This window comes from Gymnogyps californianus, chromosome 2 (genome assembly GCF_018139145.2).
Source record: "Gymnogyps californianus isolate 813 chromosome 2, ASM1813914v2, whole genome shotgun sequence".
In the NCBI taxonomy this organism is placed as follows: Eukaryota; Metazoa; Chordata; class Aves; order Accipitriformes; family Cathartidae; genus Gymnogyps; species Gymnogyps californianus.
This window is the reverse complement of record NC_059472.1, coordinates 149,477,779-149,501,062: the sequence shown is the minus strand read 5'-3', so window position 1 is coordinate 149,501,062 and position 23,284 is coordinate 149,477,779. Positions and strand designations below refer to the sequence as shown.

Here is a 23,284-nt window from a genome sequence, read left to right as displayed (position 1 = left end):
CAGAAGACAGAAACCATCCAAATACAACCTTATTTCAGTCTTGGTTAGCACTGTATATTGATTGTGCGTCTGCTTAGTTAGGCCAAGTGGGAAAGATAATTAGGAATAATAGCATCCTATTGCTGTACTGTAATTGATCTTATTAAGTGGTTTTAAGAGCTGCAGTACTCTTGAGGTTTTTCAGTAATCAACCATGGAGATGCACAATCCATATGAAATGAGGTATTGGTACCTCTTAAGAATGCAGTATGTGGGCTTATATTTTAAAATAAGCAGTAATAAATATTTGAGGCACCTCCATCAAAAGAAAAAGAATCCTAGTTAATTTTCAGCTTCTGTCCTTGCAGTTTTATAACCCATATAAAATAAAATACATAGTTTACAAAATAGGATTTTTTTATATATATATATTTCCTTTTGTAAAACTATACCTATTTAAATACATTTGAAATGTTGCTATAGGTAAATTAGAAATTCTGTTCTAATACTACGAAAAAGGCAAAATACTTTCACTTTTAAACATACAGCTTGTATACTCTGCTTCTCACCGCCCCCTCCCACTTCCCCCAATTTGATTTTGTCATCATTTTGGGCCAATTTGGCATCATTCAGTCTGATTGCTTTTAATTTAAAGTAGTCGCCGTGTTAAAATTTGGGATAAAATTTTAAGTATCTTCTGTTCTTCCTTATTTGTTTCAATGCAGCTTTTTGTGCAGCTAATTATTAAGGAGGCATTCTAAAACTCAGGAAAGGACTTTAAAGGAGCCATGTTTCTTGATTTTAAACTGTACTCTACTCCAACGCCACAATATAGAAATAGATTTACTTTGGAACAAACTACAAATACATTCGCACAGTTTGTGACAACTTAATTGTCTACTTAGAGGTCCAGGAACAGACTTTCACACCCAGTTATTATAAATCTTGTCCCAGGCGTTCTATTTCATCAATCAGGAAATCAATGTCTTGGTGAGTTGCTGCGGGGTTTGAGATGACCATCCGGAAGAAGTTCACTTTGTCTCCCAGGGGCTGATAGCTCACCATGGTCGTGCCATATTCCATCATGCGGGCTTTTATTACTGGTGCCACCTACAGCATAACAAAAAGCAGGGGATTATTATTATTATTATTATTATTATCATAATTTTAATTATTTTCATTATTACCATCATCTTTATTATAACAGAATATAGAGTATGTTTTCTTTAAAAAAGATGAAGAGCTACAAGAAGAAGTTAAAATGAAATTACGTCCAACACTGATAAAAATGTTAACATCCATTAAGGAATAAATGTCTCATTGACAAGACATTGGGTTTATCCTATTTCTTTGTCCTGCTCTTAAAATGACTGGGGAAATTTTCCCCCGACTTTCTCAATATTGCTGACAGGGACACAGTAGCTGTTTTTTGTAGTGCTCAAAACATATTGTTACAATTGTTTTCCATCTTCTTTTCATATGCCAGAGTGCCACGGTATTATTGAGCTTTTGTTGCACTTGCTGGGTTTAGCGATTGCAGCTCACAGTAACTTCAGTAAATATACACAGAGCAAATAAGTGCTCTAGAGATGAGGCAAACCCAGGGAGTACCAAACTCGGAGACCAGAGTAAGGTGGTGCCAGACTAACCTGCAGTAAAATGACCACGGAGGTGTCATTTGCCAGAATATCATGAGGTGACCTTGCCCTGTGCCCTGGGAGATCATTTCGGGGAGTGCCTGCCTGCAAGGGTTTCACTGTTCACTGCACGATGTCCTGGAGGACGCTGCTTACCTTCATAAGGCGGCTCATTCTTTCCTCGTTGTCCTCCATACTGCGCAAGCTGGGAGGTATATACCAGAAGCAGACGTTTGTGTGCTGAGGCTAAACACAGAATAATAATGGTAAGAAATGCTCATAATATCTCAATTGCAATTAAGTTCATGCCTTTCCTCCCTCTCATACATCATATTGTGACAGCAGTCAATGGTTTTCATTATTGTGGTCCACTGAGAGTCATCATCAGTATTAATGCAGAAAAGATAATTTTAGGCAATTTATTCCCAGGGTGTCAGAGGCAGAAACACATCATCCAGCTGTGCAAATATATTTATGCCCTACTGAGACACATCTAGATTTTGTAGGTGCTGTCCCCTCCAGAGGCTGAAGGGATCATGTGGCTAAGGCAAGAGTCTATTACAGATAATTTAGAGGTGAAGATGGTGTCATTTACTTTTATTACATGACAGAATAATATAGAATCTGGTTCTGTAAACAGGAGTCACAGGTGGTGCATGAGACAGTCTAAGATTTTCTTACATTTAATGAAATTTATTACTTCTCAGCTTGATTCAGCTAGCTGCTGTATTAATATGCATGCACCACAGCGTCTTAGCTAGTTTAACTCATATGGGAGCACCAAGTAGAAAGGCATAAAGTAAGAACTAGTTGACATTTTGTGTATTTTTGCAATCTTGCAACAGTTGCCTGCCTTGCTATGTTCCTCTTTGCTGGATGCTAAATGTGCGAGTTACAGCAACTCCTCCTGCTGCCAGTTCCTTTACCCATCATCAGACCCAGCGGACCAAATTCAGTGATGATGTGTGAGGTGGGGGAAGTAAATCGCACAGTGGCATGTGGGTATGAGCCTGTGATCTCTGTTAGAAGAAACACAGGGATGTTTATCCTTGTGCTGCAGAGCACTTAGGCACGCACAAAGCGATCACTAGCAGGGAGCAACGTTCTGAGAGACAAAACCTTCCAGGGCAAGTACAGAGAGCAAAAGCCATCACAAGTAAGAGGAAGATAAGCTAAAATGAGATCTTTTTTTTCCTCTTTTACAGGCAAAACACCAGTTAACTTTGTAACAGAGGTCTCTACCAGGCCTGTCCCCAGCCATCACAGCTGGAGAGGTTGCCCACAAAGAGATGGCCAAACACGGGACAGTCCGGTGCAGTTGAGAGGTACAGCCACACAACCCAAGCTGCATTACCTTGCGCGGGGCACTGTGCTCCAGCTGAGCACCTGGCACCCAGGGGTCCCCTCTCAGCTGGACTCCCTCCACAGAAACAACATGCCTAGAGATATTTGCACCCCACACGGTGGTGTCACCTCTGCCACATGAGCCAGCTGGGCTCCCGAGCAACGCTAGCCCCCGCCCCGCCGTGCTGCACCCCATCGCAGCATGGACTGCAGTGCAGATGGTCCCTCCCAGTCACCACAGGTCCCTGCAGGTCCCCTGTGACTGCCCACCTGAGAATGCTGATAAAAGCGCTTTGCACAACCGTCCTTTCAGAGTTGTGTGGGGCACTGTAACCCCCACTTGTAACAGAACCTGCTATCAGGAAACCGCAACTAGTTTTTATTACTTAAGAGCTGGTTCTAATTGTGTGTGCGCTGTGTTAGCCCGAGATGCCAGTGTTTAGTTTCAGCGGGGTGAAACTGAGCAAACTGAAAACTTATGCACAGGTGTCTCATCTCCCTTGTCCCTGGATCCCATGAGGAAGAGAGATATCAACACAACAGGTTTTGTTACAAGGGACGCTGCTTTCTGTCACGTGCTGTTTGGTTTGACTTGTTGGTAGCATCCCAATAGGTGACTAAGGCAAGTGCTGTTGACCAACTGGGAAAAAGAAGTTGCAATACATACCTTTCCATCAAACACCATTTCATACCCTTCTCTGTTCTTTATTTTATTGTATAGGTATTCTGCAAGTTCCAAGCACTTATCTATTTGTGCTTCAAATCCTGTGGTTCCCTTTAGAGAGAGAGGGAGAAAAAAAGTTACGTGACTATCTGTTCTGTGAACTGATGCAGCACTTGCCAAAGCACCAGCACGAGTCACCTCTCAGAAGTCTCTGTGGGACAGATTAAGGATCTGATTCTACAAGATGAAGGACACTTTGCTAAGCAGAGCTCATTTGTCTCTAGCTCTTGCCACTGACTCCCCTACAGCCACCTCTGCAAAATAAGCACTGGGTACTAGCCTGGTTCTCAGCGAAATATTGCTAACACCTCCGATGAAGGGTGCCCTTGGCAGATTTTGCAGAGGCTGAGCATGGTTTCAGACAGCCTGGACTGGCACAGAGGAGGGTCTCTAGAAGGTGTTGAGTTCCAGACATGGGGAGTCTCCTGCTATTTTCAGAATACGGGATTTTAATCTTCCCGAGGTGATGTGCTGGGGGCTTTTCCAAGAATAATTTTTCTTTTTTAGTTAAACACAGAATGGGCAGATACACTTTTAGCGGCTGGCGTGATGCCTGTGAAAATGCATATTTTGTTTAGATACTGCCCTGCCTCTGTAGTGTTTCTCTCTCTTCTTTTCTAATAGACACCATATAAACTCAGAAGCTGTGTTTTTAAGAGCTGCAGCAAATCCTGCTTTTTCTTCTCTGGCAGAAGTCACAATCCTCTCTCTGTGACATCATAATTGTTCCTGCGATCACCAGCTGTGATGCCACAAACAAAGGATCCAGCTTTATGAGGGAGGAAGGGGAATAAACAGCTGGAATAGATAAACTGTTTAAGAAACACACATCCTATTTTGTAACATTAATATTACAAGTGCGGTGTGAGAAGAGAAAAAGCAGTACAAGGCATATTGAAAAAATGGGGTTTAGAAGAAGAAATGTCTCTGAGTAATGAATGCATGTCCCTGCTAAATCTGTTCTGGCAGTGCAGAACTGACTTAAAAGCCCATGTCATTATCCCTCTGTGTACAGAGATTTCAAAACAGGGTAGAGCTAGCACAGCCCCAGGAGAAAAGCCTGGAGCAAAAGAAAGACATGTGGCTAAAATTGCCTGCCGATCTGGAGACCCCAGTTAGCACAACAGCTATTGTGACCACAGAAACTTGCATCCTCCTTTACAGATTCCCACACCTCCAGCTACATTTGGTGTCTGTCTCAGAACTGTTTTCAGAGTTTTAATGAAGCACATGAGGATCTTTAAGGCTTTCTGGAAAGGAAAACAGTGATGTCATCTCCTCTGAACAAACCTGAGGCAACTTGACATAATAGATTGGATAAATACATGGAAGAACTTATTTAGCAACATTCTACAAATAAATACAGATGAATTAATCACTAGAGCTGGTGTTTTCAGATTTCCCAGAGAACAGATTTTGATGAGTTTTCAGCTACTCCTTCAAAAGATGACTTTGTATCTACTGCATGCAATGAAACTAGGTATTCCAGTCTTGATTTGCCATGTTTAATTTCTGAATGTCATTAAAACATCTTTTTATTTCCAGAAACCTTCATAACGACATTCCTAGGTACATGATTTATGCTGTTAGACTCCTACAGTTACACAAAGCAAATGCTATGCAAAGCCACGGAGTTCAAGTTTCAAAATCATGCGTGCTGCTTTGAAGCTAAATTGTTAGAAGCATAAAAAACCAGAAAATAATAATGTTCTTTCTTTCATGTTATATATGGGAAATTCAGGTCAGATATTTTCTAAAATGACGATTACAGAAAAAAACCCTGTATCTGGTGTGCATTATTTTAATGCAAACAAATACACTGCAGGCAGTCCTACCTTTGCCCTCCACATCAGCCATAGCTTGAAGACATCAACATGCCGTCCACATTGCAAAGCCTTGTCTCCCGTGTCATAAGACAGGTCGTAGTGCTTGTCTTGTTGAAAGAGGTAGGAAGCATGCATTTGATTGCAACTCTGCATTAATCCCTTATAGAAACAAAGACACAAAAAAGGGATGTTGGCACAGATGTGACTACTGTTTTGAGGGTTGCTTTGGGCAAGAAATTACAAACACCCAAATTCAGTGGAATATGTGTCCAAGTGCAAAAGAAGATCAAAAAAAAGGACAAAACCAGACTTAGTTGCTCAGTGGACTAAGTTTTTCATATCCCATTCAGTGCCCAGGACACCCTGGTACCTGATCCAGCAATGTGTAATCCACTCCCAGAGCCAAAGCATTTTTAAAACAAAAGCTGGACATTGTGCTTCCTAGCATCATTATGCATAAGTTCATTTTTGGATCTTGCTTTTTATTCTTTGTTCCGGTTCCTTTTCCTCCTTTCCTTGGAAGGCATCTTTTCTGGTTGAGTCAGACCAAGCCAATTTGGTGACTAATCTAAGTAATATCACACCACTTCTCTAATTGCTTTGGTCTCTAAAATTCTGATTTTCATTGTTTTCTTTCTTTGTAGGCACAGTTCTTTTCTGCAAAGCCCTCCACTGCAGATTGGATGCTTCAATGGTATAGAAAGCTTTGAACAGACAGAAGATCACATGGCCTTTAAACAGCCAGCTAGAGCTGGGTTGCACGATACCATTCTGAGAGGCAGCTTTGTGGGAGGGCCAGAAGCCAACAAGGTGAAGAAACCTGGCTCACGAAAGCATGAGGCTTCCTTTTTAGCTTTTTAAGTGAAAGGCAGAGAGTCATGAATGCAGAGAGTCATGTTCTGGCTCTAGTTAAGTCCTCAACCAAGTTTAAGGTATATCTTAGGGCTGTTGCCTAAAACTGCAATTTCCAGTCCAAGAAGAATCAAAACTTGGCTGTTTATCATCAAGTCTAATCTTTATGTGTAACTCAAAACTGAGATAGTAAAATGAGAGGGGGGAAAAATTTACTTTCTCCTAATCTGAGCCATCTGTTCTCGCTAGAGGTCAAGGATGGTACTGACTTCAGCCAGGCAGGATTTGTCTCGGGGAACTGACCCAGAGGGCAAATAAAAGCCAGCTTCTCTCTTCCTAAGTGCAATCACTTTGTATACAATCTGTTGTACAGCTGTTAGCAAAACAGCAACCAGCTTTTTGATAGCTGGTCTAGTAAGTGGTGGTTGTATAGCAGCTGGCCCAGTAACTGATGGTTATATGAAAATTACAGGCTTGAAGGGTAATTCAAATTCTAGTACTAAATGAAATGTCTACTTTTTATTCCAAGTGAACTTAGTGTTCCATTTTTACTTCCATGTGCCCCAAAGTGGATATATGGATCAGAGCTGGGTGGAAATATCTATCATAAAAGTCTAGAAAGTGTAATGATGCCTAGATTCTGGACCAAATGTTGTGCTGCATGTATACCATACCATTCATCACAAGAGGACTAGAGTTTGCCTACAGTTACATTTTATGCTACACACCAACTAGTGGGGTTACACAGCTATGCACCCACAACTTAACTATGGACATTTTAAACAGAAAGCCACAAAACTCTGTAAAGATATTGCCATTGATTGGATCTATCATTTCTGCTAGACAGCTGCTGTAATTCCTTTTGCAGTCACAGCCTGAGCACGTAACTAGAAGCCTATTTCTCAGTTTCAGTTTATAATCCTCGTCACATTAGCAAGTATTAGCTATGACACAGTTATGAAGAAAACATTTAGGATTTTCAGAAGCAAAATGTCAGAAAGGATCAGAGAAGCAAGTACACTGGGACATACCTCTTCTCTTACTAGCAGGGCTGAACACTGCAGTGGGACACCCATCATCTTGTGAGGGTTCCAGGTCACCGAATTGGCCCTAGGACAGCAAACCACATAAAACTCAGACATTGTACTATGGTGGTGAAACCATGGAGACATTTAGAAATAATTAGAATAATAATGAACATGTAGCAATGTGCACCTTTTTCTTTTTCTGAGCAAGCAAAGCTGAAAATAATCATGGCTGATATTAGGAAAGCAATGCCTTCATAAGGGACCTAATCCACTCTAGTTGGTTTTTGGATGACAATCCTGTCAATTTACCACAGAATAATTGCTCTATCCACTAAACTTAATCAGTATTAAACTTTCTGGGGGGTCATCTATACTTTATAAACATAGGGCAAACTTCCTAAAAACACTCGCTTGACTGATGAACTTTCTGAAGTCACACAGCTGATGAAACATGCAGATAGGAAGCTGGCAAACCAGCAGATTCTGTCCCACTGATTCCAGTTTCAGCAAGATTTTAGTAGGTAGCTCACATAGGCATTTTTAAAAATTCCTTTAAATACTTCTGGGTACCTCTAAGTCTCTGAGTAACTTGGAAAACCTGGCCCAAAGTAATTTTTCTCATTGCTCTGCTGATGGTAAATTTTCATAGCTCCTTCATTTTAGCTTGGCTATGGTAATTCACACAACTGGAGGACTAGGTCCAAAATTACCACAGTAATCAACACAGAACTGATCCACCCTTCCACAAAGGAGTCTGATCCTGCCTCCCTTCAGGACACATTCATTGCAAAAATAGCTGTCAGCCTAGATCTTGTGAACAAACAGGGTGCTGTCACAATACAGCCTAGAGAAGAGGCATTTGGGACTGTGGCAAGGGCTGAACAGAAGACTGTCCAGTTGTTTATTATTTTAATTTTGTATTATGCTTGACTGGCTCTTTTTTAATTACTATTACTACATATGATGATTAGCTGATAGGTGTATACATTTGCATCCTATTTGGCAGGCTGTCAAGGACGCACAGCGCACAGGATTTCATGTAGTGCAGTGATTTGAGTTTTGATGGTATAAATTGGTACAGATCAGTCAACTGGGGCATGTAAAAACTTAAAGGACCCAGGACACACTTGCAAGTAACATTTATGTGAACAGAGGTGAGCATGTTAGAATCTGGCAGTATTTTCCTTTGTAGGACTTGGAGACAGCGCTGTAGGTTTATGCATGTCCTTATCATGTCCTGCCAAATTGCTTCTACTCCTTCAAAGCAAGCAACTCCAAAATTCACATGGACATTGGGCAGCACTTCTGTGCCTTCTTTGCTATTTAAATGGGACTGCACAAGTACCTGATGCAAAATCTGTAGGGAACAGTCTTCCACAGGCAACATCTGGCCACTTGGCTTGGCTTTTTGAGTATTTGGCAGTTTTTAATCAGCTCGGAGTCAGTCATCTGATTACAATACCAAAGCTAATGATTCTGAACATGCATTCAGGCCTATGAATTTCCTTTGATATGATACTTAATTTTTATCTGTGCCTATGCAGAATCAGGCAGAAATTCTTTAAGAGACTTCTAGGTAATAGTAGTGGTATGGGTTTTCTCAAGCAAAAGGATTATTTACTGACAACAGCCAGATGTTAATTATCTGACTAAAACATTTAATTTACCCTAAGGTCATTTATTTCCCCAATTACATCCCAATAGCACACAGAAAAAAATTAATAATGTAAAATAAAAATCCACCGTTTTTCATTTGTTATCAGTTATTCTGGGCTTCAGTCACCAGTATGTGCTTGAAGAAATTGCTGACTGAGACAAACAGTGAAGTAAAAAAGCTACATGGATCCACAGATGTTTTTTTAAAGCATCTCATGTTTGCCCAAATAACTCAGCACAAAGCAACTATGTGATTTTTTGGTTGTGGGTCACAGATAGAAAAAAAAAAAGAGGAAAGTTTTTCCTTTAGAGATTTCAAATGGATGATAGGAGAGATTCAAGACTGGCAGAATTTGGTCCTCAGCCATCATTAAAAACTGACTGACGTGCACTCACTGACCAGCCACAGGCCCGGGAAGGATGCCCAGACTCTGTATGGGAGCACTCATTCACCTGCAAACATGCTTTTCTCACAGAGCTGTCACCCCCTGCCCGAGCCTCTGGGAGAGGGACACCAGACTGAAACTCCTGATGGTGGCCAGATCTATCTGCTCCAGACACCAGCAGACATGCTTCCTTCAGGGTGCCTTGGAGCACCTTGAAATCTGCCATGTGGGGACTGGAGAGCACGGTAAGGATGGTCCTGCAACTCCTCCTGCCTTTGACAGGAGTATTTTTGCTGGACTGCCTGTTACCAGAACGATGTGAGTACTCAGAGCACAGAGTGCTCCATTTAATGCTTCCTTATCAAACAGGAGTACCAGCTCCAGTTCTTTTCTATCCAGACCTGTCATGACTGGGTTGTACTCGAATATCTACCATGAAACAGGAATGTCCATAAAAGTCGGGTCTAGTAAGTCTGCTCTAAAGGTAACCACATTTGAGATCTGGACAAACTGAAATGAGCCGCTGTGTCCATCAAGCAGACGAACAGCATTGGAAATGACAAATTTCATTAATTCATTGCCAAACATATGGAGATGGTGCTTATCAAAGCACTAGATAAAATCCAGTGGAGTTCTGGATCTAAAGCATATTATTTGGATAATTCTCCAATATAGATTCAACCTGAACTTCTCATTTCAGCAGAATTTAGACAGCAATTTGGGAGGCAAACACTTTTTTTTCATACTCTGTCCTCATAGGCAACTGGGTACATTTTTCTAACTTGCTGGATATTTAGATGTACTTCCTTTTAATGCACAATAAGTTTGAGTGCTGGAGGCAGTCTTAACTAAATTGAATTCATAGAACCATTGGCTGCTTTCCAAATTTTGCATGTGAGATGTATGAAAAAGGAACTGAATCATCAAGGTATCCTCCTAATCTTCAGGAATAGGATGAGGAAGTTGTTTGTAATTTTAATTGGCAAGGAACAGCAATTTGATTTAGAGATAAAAAGGCAGAAGGGAGTAATGATTTACTCTCAAACAGCATGAGCTTCAGAAAATACACAAATGTGAGAGTGACTCCATCTAGCCCAGTATACCGTCTCTAGCAAGTGGCCTAAATAGGTGCCTGGGAAGAATACAAAACAGGGCAAGCATACATGAACTTTTTCTCAACGTTCTCTGAGCTCCCACTCATTGGTGGCTCACAGAAGTCCTGAATGGTTTTTGTTTGTCTTTCCTTGAACGCAGGTAAATCTTAACATCCTATGGCAAGGAGATCAACAGCATAACTGAAAGTTTCTGAATAAGCAGCTGGTTTTAAGTTTAAGCTCAGTCCTTCCAGACTCTGAACGGGACTGGCATCACTTATGTTCATCTGTATGTATCTGTAATGTTCATGAGCTCCTGACTACAACTGTGTATATATCCAGGCACAGATTTACTGAGAAGACGTCATTAACACAGCCCGGAGGTGGGTATTCTCTCCAGAAGTGACAGAGCTGTGGTCAGTGACTGCCAGGACACCTGTCCGAACTGCAGGTGCATCCACCTTTTATACTTAAGACTTCAGAGTACAAGACCTCCAAGATTCATTTCTTAGAGAAATGTAATTGCTAATTCATGCTGGACGCTGAATCAGAAAATGCTGCAGAAACCACTCTGGACCTGCGAATGTATGCTGGAAGGAACAGAAAAGCAAACAAGAAATGTTTGCTGTTTGTACTACGAAGCAAAGTGCCACACTACTGTAGCATTGAACAAAGGCACTTAGTAATGCTACTTCAACTGGAAGGACAGTTTGCATAATTTCTTCATACTGTATCTTGGAGATAACATTGATTTTTATTTATAGACATTGCTATGGTAATCACAAGTGTGTTAAAACGCATTTAATAAATGTGTTTAATTAACATTAATAAATCATACCTTTCAACGCCATTTAACTTCCATTTGTGTTTTCTTGACATCAGGAGCCCACCACCCCATGCTCCCTAGAAGGCAAAACACATTATCTTAATGAGAAGAGAATTCTGCTTTTCTCCGTGATGACATCTGTGCGTTCACATCAGTTTGGGGCCCTTGCTTTTTTCTTGCTGATGTGGCACGTTCCAAAATGACCAGGCAGATGAGGCCTGAGGCATTAGCTGTGCTAACAATTTTCTTCCAGTAGCTCGGAAGCAGCAGTTTATAGCCCATAATCTTGAGTGCCCACCTTTATCATCTGCTAACCCCTCCCTTGCCACCTCCTCTGACACTGACACATTGGGCTGCCCCACGCTGTAATTAATGACTTGCAGAGCTGCTCCTGGGTAAGCTGCCTTTTCTCTTTTAGTGACTAAGTGACGATAACAAACCAGACTGGGATCTCAGCTGCTCTGGTGAGTTTTCATCATATTTCAGACCACTACTGCTTGCCCCCTACTCATTTGCTTTTGCTTACAGAGATCTGGGACAAGCAGGCGTTTCATGTGACTGAGAAGTAGTTCAAGGTAAATACGAATTCTTCCTTTGAAAGGGACTGATTTTGGCTGACAGAGTAATCCAAAAGCAAGATACCCAGACCTACGGAAATTCAATTACCAAGCCTTTTTGGAGAAAGGATTTGCAAAAATGACACAAAAGCCATTCTAGGGCTGAAAGATGATCCTTCAGAAAGATTTATTGGCAAGAGCCCAGATAAAGCTAAGTAGCCAATCTGATAAATTTCTCTAGCATTTGCATTAACCTGTTCAGCAATCTGCGGTACTTTATTCCAGACAAATGTAGCCTTTTCCTTATGTATTTATTTTGCAGCTGCTGCAGAAGCTAAGCCAGTGCTCAGTACGGTTCCTATGTATTTCTTGTACTAATGGCATTTAGAGATAAAGCTGAAGGCCAAAAGCACTTGAACTACTTTATCTTAGGTGTCCCAGTTCCTGAAAGAACCGTACAGTCACAGCTCCTAAAATGTCCCCCTGACCTGAGCCTTTCAGAGGAGTGGCAAGTCAGTGCTTGGATGTTAGACTTAATTACAGGAACCAAATACAATGGGTTTTGTACAGGATGACACTGTCCAAAATGAATAAATTAATGCTAATACACCTTGTAATCCAGCCCCCCACATAAGATGATACTTACATCCACGTGCATCCAGATTTTGTATTTCTTGCAGATGTCTGCAATAGCTATGAGAGGATCAAACGCCCCATACACTGTTGTCCCAGCTGTGGCACTCACCAGAAAAGGAACAAATCCCTGCAAGAAAGCACAGAGGCTTTTGGCAAGGTCAGAGTGCTGCAGCCTCCTCAGCCTGCAGCAGCCCCAACTCCTCTTGTGCTGCCTCCACAGGGACCCTGCAACTGTCTCCTAGAGGACATCCCTGCTACATTACACTGGTTTTCTCTTAGTTTAGATGCCAGTGATATTATAGTTTCTACCTTAAGGTGGCAGCAAACTTCCAAACCAACATCCTCCATTTATTAGGATGCATGAGATAGGTAAGGGCTCAAAAGAACAATTCTGCTCCACAGCACGTGCCTGAAACAAAAAGGTTTGCTCTTCGTGATGTCACATAAAAAAACCTCACCCAGGCACCACAGTGCAAGAAGTATCTCTGGTGGACTATGCCCTGGGCTGCATTACAATTATCCCAGCGAGTGTCTGAACGTGTGGTGGCCCAGTCCTGTCAGTGGGAGCCTCTTGTCTGGGGGTGTCTCCTGGGGGCAGTGCACAGGGGAGGTGTGAGGCTTGCCTCCAGCCCCATCCCTCATGCAAAGAGGGCAGACAGCTCTTCTGAGGAAAAGACAGCAATCTCCATGGAGGCCAGGGACCACCTCTTGCATTCCCCTACTAAATGCTGTGCCTCACAGAGGAGCACTCACTGTCCATCACATGGCTTTTGCACTATGAGGTCTTGGGTCTGCCATAATTTATATCACTGTTTCATTTTAAATTCAATTGTAGTTCTGTTGATTTCATAAACAGTACTCAGAGCAATAAAGGTAAAGAGTGGCTACATTTTTTGCAGAACTATCAAAAGGTCTAAACTTCCTTCTGCAACAGTCAGTAGGTTTGAGTGGCACTCTATTGTCATTTTGCCTTATTTTTTATCTACTGTATTGTCTTTCTTAGAAAAAGTGAGCTTTTAATGAAGATTTGTGTTATTAATGAGCTTTGAATGCTGCATGTCCAATGACTATTTACATAATGTTGAAGGCATAGGGCTGAGTTCATTGCATACTTTAATCTGATGTTTTAATTCTAGCTTCTGTTAATGAACACATACAAAAGTAGTGCATTTTTAGAGATGTGTGTATTTTAGTTTATCTTCCATTGATTTGGTGAGTCTATGAGGAATATTTTCAATGCATTAAAATATATACAAATTCCCCAAATGATTACTGTTTTTGTCAATATTCAGCTGAGAAACTGCATCATAGGCTGATAATATAAAAAAGGAGGATGTTATGCAGAACAACATATTAAAAAAAAGCCAAATAGCTCATGGAGATTATAAAGTAGCTCTAAACCTATTTTCTCAGCAACTCTTGCCTCACTAATTGCCAGGCTACATTTCTGAGAAATAAATCAAAAGTTAATGGGCAAGCCTCTGTTGTTTTACCAAGGAAAGCAAAACAACTAGCTGTATCATTCTTGGGTTTCTTTCTTTTTAGGAAGCAGAAAAGCTAGTAAACTTACTTTTTGTTTGGCTTCAAGAATTCTTCTTTCAAGGTCTGATGGAATCATTTTCCCTCTGGAGCAAGAGAGAGTTATATCAGAAATTTGATCTTGAAATCAGCTCTTGCTGTTACTGCTTCACTTAATAGGAAACCCAAATAAGGAGCAAAGTGACTTTTTTGCCCAAGGCTTATGCAGCATTGAAGAGCAGAGAAAGACTCTGCCCATTAGTCTGAGTTTTTACCCTGATTATTTCATCAACCACTTTGCACAATATGGTGATAGTAACTGAGAGAAGTTATCTCGTGGCCACCCCCATTAAAGACTGATGGTGCTCTATGGAGCCTCCTGGTCCTGTTTGATGTTACAGCCCTGGGAATATGCTCCAGGCTCCCAGGGAGAGGCTCAGCCCAGGGTCCCAAGAAGCTCACTGGGTGCCAAGTCCCACGGTCCCCTTCCAGCAGGCACAGAAAATGCCAGGGCTTAAGCAGCATGACTCAGTTCTGGTGTAAGCAGTCATCTCCGTGTTTCCACCCCAGGGATGAACTCGTTTCAGGGCAACTATTCCACGGTTTCATGCACTACATGTTCGCATTTGCTTGAAGCAGGATATGAGAAGAAGCTACCAGTCTAGACTCATTAAATGCACTGTCAGACCCTTTGTATTGACTGTATACTGTATTTGCAACACCTTTAGTATGAACCATTTACCTGACATTCAGACTCAGCGGTATAAGGCTTGAATGCTAATTTATGAAATCTTGTAAATGAATTAGGTGCAAGATAAAACAGTGCTGATACTAAATACTGAGGTTAAGGTTTTCTTTGCTTTAGCCACAAGCAAGACTATCTAAGAAGAGACAGTATGCATGACAGCAATACAAACATGACGGCTCCCCGCATTACAGGAATAAAGTCTTCACTGGCTTTCAATGTTGTCCATTTAGATTAATTTTTTTTTTTAAGGACTTTTTCAGATTTTTTCTTTCACTAAGCACTGATTTCCTGTTGCTATAAAAAATGAACAACCTTTACTAAAGCTCAAAATAGTAGTTTCAGGGAAACTAATAAAACCATTAGTTTTAGTTTCGATTTTGCTTAAAAAAACCTGAAGTGTTTTCATGACATTTGGATGGATGCAAATAAAAAATATTTTTAATTTCTTGTAATAAGATACTGCTAGGTTTTGTAAGTTTTCATCCTTACACAGCTCACAATAAGACAGTAATTATTTCAGTAGAAATGGGTTTGTACTGCTGAGTTTTTTGCAAAATCTGTCCTGCATTTTACTTATTCAAAACACTAAAATACTAAAAGAATAACTAAAAATAAAAAGCTCTACAAGTCTAAAAATTAGCCGTGATTTTTCTTGCAGAAGTTCAAGGTCTAAAGAGTATTCAACTCATTGTGAGTTCCCCCCAGTTACATGTACACGTTCAGAGAAAAGCAGTAGTTGTCTTATCTTCAAAAACTGTTTCTGGGATCATTAGAGGAATAAAGAAAAAAAAAAAACATGCCAAAGGAAGGCAATGAGTTCCTCCTCTAAACATAGTTTAGATGTTGGTCTTTAACAGTTTCTAATTTATTGAGCATGTGCATAGAAGCACACACAGAGCTGGGCAGATCCCTTCATTGCCCAAATTTTTTTACCAAGACAAGTGATTATCCAGCCCCTGGTCACATTGAGTACGTGCAGGAATTCATGGCCAGGAGAGTGCAATGTCAAGCTTTACCAAGGAGCAAGCAGTAGGTTGGCTTTGAGTATAGTCCAAACACATGCTGGAGCACACAACCCCCCCGCTCCAAATCTAGCAAACTAGCCAACAGCATTGCTTCCTTGCACAGCATTTTCATGTGTTATCACCTGAGCTCAGATGACCTGCAACACTGAAAATGCACTGCAGAATGATAGGCTTGTCCTTAGACAAACCTCACCCAGATAATGTGGGAGGGGGTTGCATAAGATGTGCTAGGCACCATCAGAGGCAGGAGGGCTACTGGGTGAGGCAGAAAAGACTGAGCAGCAAAAGGACACTGAGGATAGACTGAGCATTAATATCAAAGCCTTCTCATATTACCCACATCTGTACACAGTCTTCACTGCTGCCACACCAGACTGAAGTGTTTTGACCCCAAACCTGCAGCTAATACACTACTGCTACCAATATGTCTGCGTGGCAGTAAAAGAGGCAACGGAAATGTATGGTTGTCCAGTCTGAGGTATGAGCAAGAACACGATTTTCTGCATGTTTTCCTGGCTTAAAATTCACCACATGTTTACATAGTTCCATGATACAGCAAAACCAGGCAAACTTGGCAGGTGTGGGTCAGGATAGGGAAGAGCCACCGGGAAGTATACTTGGTCATGCTGGAAACGTCAAAAAGATCTCACGATGCTCCTTCACCCTCCCACAGGTCCACATCTTCACAGAGGGCCGTCTCCACCGCACCAGCCCACATCCTGGGCAAACAACCTGCTTTGTCCCGGTGGCATCTGCTGGGATTTGGTGAGACACGCAGTAATCCTGCTGTTTACTTCAGGACAGGCAGGGTAAGCATTGTGGTCTTCACAGAAAATCATCATGCTGAATTTGCACATGAAGAAAAGGAAGACACGATTTCATTGATCCACGTCTGTCTTTAGTGAATAGAAACAATCGGAGGTTTATTTTGATGTGTTGGTTGTGTTGATGTTGTCATTAATTCCTTTTCAAGGTGTGCTCAGTCTTTTGTTAATAAAGAGATAATAAGTCCATAAGTCAATATGCAGGCGCTGTGATTAGCACTGTAAATTGCCTAGTTGGTGCTCTTCTTTTAATGTGGGAGCAGAGTATTTTGATAGCAGTAAAACCTTCCATTTATGCTAGAGCCATAAATAATTCCATACCTTATAACAATGGTATTTGGGACTCATAGAAAGAGCATTTTCTATTGAAAAGATTCTCAGTAGAATCAATAATGATCGTTCTATTAATTTTTGTCCCTTCAAAAGTTTTTTTTTCCCTAAAATCGAAAATCTTCACCAGAACCTGTTGATTTTTGTTAATATACCTTTGTTTTCTCAAAATGGGTTTTCATAGAGAATCAAAACCTTTTAGTTGGGTGAGTTAAGCAAGAATTTATCTACCACTGGTTTTGTAGAGCCTATGGGACCTGTACGTTAGGTGCCTGCTGTGCTACTCCTTTCCATAGGCCATCATCCTCCTCGGCCTATGCTGCCCACAATGCTGCCAATACCTTTCTCTCCACATCCCATTGCAAGGGTGTCCCGATCAAGGGCACTGTGGGAAATGTAGTCCAGCTGAGGAAGGATGGTGGGGGCATCAAGCAATAGTATTACATTAGCAAATGCTCCTCAGTATTTTACTTCTATAAAAGGCCCACTTCAGCTCATTTTAATGGATCAAAATGTGAGAGTCTCTAAACGCTCTATTTTGACCAGAACAAGCTTCTTCCTGGTTTCTTAGCAGAACATGTAAAGAATGATTGTTAGTTTGATATTTTGTTTCACTTCAGGATGAAAGAAAAAGAAGTATCAGAAATCCCTGAGGAAGGGAACTTCTAAAATTTTTGATGAGCTCCAAAAACTGACTCGTAAAGAAGCTATTGACAGAGCCAGTTCCTCAAGTGGGATAAATCAGTGTAAGGTTGCTGAAGATGATAGCACTATGATGAATTATACCAACTGCTGACTGCATCCTATATGCTCTCTCTGAGCTGAGCACCTGATGATCCTCTTCTATGTACCGATAAAAAGAGCTGTATTTGGCATCTTTACTTACCTTTCATCACATCTAATCAAAATCACACTATCTGTACCAATGCCCAAGGCCGCAGCTCCTTTCTTCACAGAAAAGTGACTCTGAAAAAATACATTTATTATTATTTATTATTTTTATTTCTTATCTAATTTAATATAAAACACTACACTCTTGCAAGCCCTTCAGTAAGTAGTCCCACACAGGCAGTAATTCTATTCATAGCCTTTTTGGAAACTGATCACTGTAATTTGACGCTTCATATCAGGTCACTACAGTCAATTAGAGAAACAGCAATCACTCTAATCTGGATTTACTCCTGGAACATTAAATACACAATTGTGGCTGATGATGGACCCAAATTCTGTCCTTGATGCATACCTGCAGCTTCTATTGCTTGTACAGATTCAGCTATGAACTTGATTTACTGAAACAAAAAATTCTCCCCTAGAGAATTCATTTAGTTTGTGGTGTCCAGAGTGATGATGTGCTTCTGCTATGTAACTTCTAGCCAAATAATATACTGAGAGAAATTAAGATAGGAAGCCTAATTGTGATCTCATGCCAGTGAAAGCTAGTAATAACTCCCATTAATAAACAGAGCTACTGCAGTTTAAAATCAGAACTGGGCTATTAGTAAGTTAATCTGTACGTACAGAATAAAAAGTGGAAGATATATACTGGAGTGCAAGTCAGCCTAATTTCTCTAGCTCATAGGACTTAACTCCTGAGCCAGTGTTGGTTTATAATACTAATTTAAATACTAGTGATTATGGTAATGAAATAGTTTTATATCAAATTATATCACCAAGATTCTGATTGTGTATTAACTCAAACCTAGCTGTAACAATATTGTCCAAAGTAATTTTAACTACAAATTATTTAACTTTAAAAAAATGGAAATTCTTTATTTATACTACTAAGTACCATTAGCTTAGGATGTAACACTACAAAAAAGATCAAGGAGATAAAAGTCTAACAGGGTTTTTTAGGTGTCCATGACGTTAAAGAAGAAAGATATATAGTCTGCAGAAGACCACAAAGCAGAGAAGTAATCACTATTGCTTTGTCAAGGGAGTATTTGGCTTCAACAGTAATGCAAGCAGGAGAGAGCCGTAGGGAAAGATATGGACACAATGGTTACACACATCTGCTTCACTTAAAGGCTGTGAAGTCAGTGGGATTTCACTGCATACTAAAGGGCTCTGTACATAATGAACGCTTTGAGGAATGAAAATCAATTCTACACCAACTTTCAAAAGAGACAGGAAGAAGAGTAGAACTGCAACATGTACGTTCAACTTAACAAGTAAAAAAATCTGTGTTCTAAAAATTGCTCAGGGAGTAGTTTTCATTGAGTCCTGACTGCTACGGTTAAGGTTGCATAAGAGTTTCCACACCAAACTTCCTTTTTTCATATGCCTGTATCTCACCATTTTGGCTGAAATGCTTCAAGTTTTCATGATGCCCACTGACTTTTTCAATAGTCAGATACTTTGAAGAGGTTCAGATTGCTCTTGAGCCATGATTCACTGATGATACATGGACAATTTGAAAACACTTCTTCAGGTAAATGATATTTTTCATACTACATTGATTTTTTTTTAATGTCGTGGGTTGGTATAGCTTTCTCCCATGGGACGTGGCCGCAATATACCAACAATGTGTATTGAGCAGCCATTGATGATGTTGCCTGGACCTAAAATCAGCTTTTAAGGCCCTGGTACAGCAAACCATCCTAGTCCCTGAACTAAGCACATTCTGAAATGTAAACATATGCATGTCGGACTGACTTTTGCACAAGCTGATGATCAAATGAAACGCATACCCATGCGCTTAGATGAGCAACAAGGGATTTGTGCCTGTGCTTAAGTGTTTTGCTGAATTAGACTGGGTTCATTGCAGCTAGCCTAATCAGGCTTAAGTCATCAAGTAGGCTCCCTCTGCATTCTGGGGGAAAGAGGCACCTCCAGGGAAGGACTCATCCAGCATGAAGGTTGCTGGTTTGGAGTGGGTGCTGAATGACATCAGGCGAGGAGATTTCTATCCCTTCCCTACGGACCAAGCCCTGTGATATCTGCTGTCTGTGAGAGTGGAAAGTGTACAGCACCTGCAGGCACCAGCGCTCTGGAAACTGGTAGATGTTTGATTTTAACATTGTCTAGCCTATTAAAACCACAGGTTAGTGGTATGCTGAGATTAGATATGGAGTTTGCCCTGTTGTTTTTCTAGTTGGAGTCACAAGCTGCTAGGAAGTATTTATACACTGAACATCACAGGCCTGCTCAGCCATCACACCGATATTTTTCATGGCACGTTCTTCATTTCATGAAACCGAATTTTTGAATAAACACATTTCCACAAGCTTCATCAGCTTCACTAACGTCAGTGGACTTCTCCCAAGTACAAATGCATTGTAGATTAAGGCTTGGTCTGTGACCAATCCACAAACCTCTATACGTGGAAGATACTGAAGTCTCTTCCCAGCCTTGCGGGTCTCCCTAAGCCTCATGGTGCAGCAGTGCAACTTTATGAGAGCAGGGAGGAGGAGAGGCTATGAGGAGGCTACCAGCATGAGGAGGCTTATAAAAATTTCCCAAGTTTAGGAAGATATCGTTGAACTTTGCAAAAACCGAAAGAGAGCTAGAACATTGCCAGCATAATGACAGTTCATTGATACGCTATGTGAAGCTAGAATTTAATTTATGTACTTAAAAAAATTTAATCTGTTTTTTATTCCTGTATTACACAAGCTGACGTGCACATACTGGGTAGTGTAATATATAAATACAGGTAGAGATGTAGGAGTGAAGAGTCACAGATATATTTCACTGGGTTTTGAGTCAATGACATTGCATTGATTAATTTTGCTCCTTATTCCATACTAGTTAAAATAGATTTACTATTGCAATTTGTTTTTCTAATAGAAAATAGAACTATTCAAAGTGCCTTAAAAAAGAAAACACAGATTTGAATGGTTTACTATGAGGAAGAAAATTAAGCCCATGTGCTCAAAGGCATCCACTGGAATATGGCCAAACTCAGCTGTCTCATTGAGAAGTCTCATGGCACTGCTAAAACAGCATTGGGGAAAAAAATGAATGTAGGGCTGATAGCTCGGTTGCCTGAAGGCTTTTTACAGACTGAAGGGAATTCAGCGGTCAGGAACCAAAACAGTTTTAGGGATAAATTGGGAAGAAATACAGAAGTCTGCACAGAAGGGTAAATGCAATTACGATTTCTAAACAAACTTTGAATATGAAATTGCTCGATCTGTGTATACAGTCACAGATCTAGGACTGCTGTTATGTTTTTGTGTCTCAGGGAAACATCAGAGGAATTACTTCAACTGCCTGAGAGGCTCTAAAAGAGCCAGGATGAAAGTGAAAATGGAAAAAATATAGTTTTAAGAGCAAAGAAAACTTCCTTAATGATGATGAATATTAAACTTTGTTTTAATATTCCTGGGATGGTGCTGAAAATTTGGTTGCCTGTGTAATATAAAGGTAAACACAGAAAAATACAAAGGTCAAAGAGAAGGAAAGGTTTGCAGAAATAAGCCTGGTTAGACAGAACTACTACAGATTCAGCTGGGCTAACAGGGAAGAAGGACATTAATTGTGACCCCTTTGGGAATACGGGGGCTACAGACTGTTTGACCATGCAAGGAAGTGAGCTTGAACATTGTCTTTCACGGCACAGCCATGTAGGAGTTACGCAGATCTGAAGTCTTATGGTGGGAGAACAAGGGTCAAAAAAGGAGGACGGGCAGACTGCCTGATGCCAGTTCTGAAGGAAAAACCCGGCTAGGAGAAGCAGGCAGGTCTAGAGTTTCACCACTGTCCTGTGCTTGCCAGACAGGAGGACACGCAGGTGGGAGCGGGCTGTCACTGCTGCTTTCTCCCTCCCTCCCTCCCTCCCTTCATGCACTGCAAAAGGGTGCATGGAAGACTACAAATACATCCTCAGTAGAGAGGAACCTCAATTCCTCTCTGAAAGGAAATGTGGTTAAAATTCAGTGGTGAAGGAGAAGGTGTAGAGTATTAGGCAATATTAGTGACAAAAGCGTATTACTGTTCAGAAAAAAAATTGGTGATTTTGAGCCAGGGGAATTTTCCCTTTGTCTAAAATTTCAAATGCTGTTAGGAATGAGTTTGCTTGCCTATAGCCATTTTTTCATAGTTAGCTTTGTAAAGTAAAAACACAGTGTAAATTTATTACAGGTGCAATAATGAGTAGGCTTTTTGGAAAAAGGAAGAATTAGAATAATTAAAAATGTTATGATGCTGAAAACTATGGCATTGTTTTCTTAAATGAACAGTGCTTCAATATACAGATGCTTCTATTTTTACAACTTGCTAAATTACTTGCTCATAATCTGGCATGGTTGAAGCTGTCAGGAAGAACCATCCTAATGCTGTGAGCCCCAAATGCCACGGATGGTTTTTGATTGCAGTTTCTCCCTGCTCACATAAATCCAGAGTGGCACAAGCTTTGTGGAGGGAGCTCATCAGGAGTGAGCTCCCAAATGCTGAGCAAGCCGAGCCATCCAGCAGCCAAATCCTCTCCGAGGTCTGCAGGTTTGGTCATTGGCAGCCTGGTGCCCAGCAGTCCTGGACCCCAGCCTCACCTCATCAGCCACACACCAGCAAAGGAGGTGAACAGGCTTTCCTCTCCACCTCTCCTGGGCTTTACACAATGTGGGATCGCTGGATGTGTAGGCTGGGCTACTTGTCTCTTAATCACCTAAAAATGTGTGACTGGTCTAGGCTTGCTGTTTGGCCTCCCTCAAGAGGGGGGAAGAAAAGTTACCTCCAGAAGGCACCTCATCCCCGAGGCTTTGGCACCCATTTTAGACTAGGATGAGTTGTCTTCTGCAGATCTTGCTCTCTTTTTATTGGCTATATAAAGTGTATAGACTAACTCAGATGAAATGTTTACACTTCAGGTGATTAAAGTTAAGCGACATGAATCCTATCTTTAACATCTAATTGTAAGCTATAGCTTTTCCTTCAATTATCTACAAAAAGAGTATAATGTCTCCCACCACATTTTTAAATACACTATAATGACATATGTGTTTGTTATTGTTTCCTTTAGCTACTGCTAATCAGTTTTTAAAGTTATTTGTTAATGTCAGGAGAGAAATGAACATATTAACGTTTCTGCACAACATACTAATATTTCCATGTTTTGCATTTTTGAAATATTGTGCTGGTTTTGGCTGGGATAGAGTTAATTTTCTTCACAGTAGCTGGTATGGGGCTATGTTTTGGATTTGTGTTGAAAACAGTGTTGATAACACAGGGATGTTTTTGTTATTGCTGAGCAGTGCTTACACAGAGTCAAGGCCTTTTCTGCTGCTCACCCCACCCCACCAGTGAGTAGGCTGGGGGTGCACAAGAAGTTGGGAGGGGACACAGCTGGGACAG

At 40.8% G+C, this 23,284-nt stretch overlaps 1 protein-coding gene across 1 annotated transcript in view; it reads right to left on the bottom strand.

Annotated features, from left to right (window-relative positions):
- Positions 1 to 664: 664 nt before the first annotated feature.
- GAD2 (glutamate decarboxylase 2) overlaps positions 665 to 23,284 on the bottom strand; it is a 40,114-nt gene continuing 17,494 nt past the window's right edge. Inside the window, exons 8-16 of the mRNA XM_050891570.1 lie at positions 17,877 to 17,956; positions 14,116 to 14,170; positions 12,556 to 12,672; positions 11,365 to 11,429; positions 7,394 to 7,472; positions 5,520 to 5,669; positions 3,628 to 3,735; positions 1,773 to 1,862; positions 665 to 1,089 (exon numbers count right to left, since the gene is read on the bottom strand). Coding sequence (XP_050747527.1) covers positions 916 to 1,089; positions 1,773 to 1,862; positions 3,628 to 3,735; positions 5,520 to 5,669; positions 7,394 to 7,472; positions 11,365 to 11,429; positions 12,556 to 12,672; positions 14,116 to 14,170; positions 17,877 to 17,956 — 918 coding nt within the window. The 3' untranslated portion in view covers positions 665 to 915. The remainder of the gene's footprint in view (positions 1,090 to 1,772; positions 1,863 to 3,627; positions 3,736 to 5,519; positions 5,670 to 7,393; positions 7,473 to 11,364; positions 11,430 to 12,555; positions 12,673 to 14,115; positions 14,171 to 17,876; positions 17,957 to 23,284) is intronic.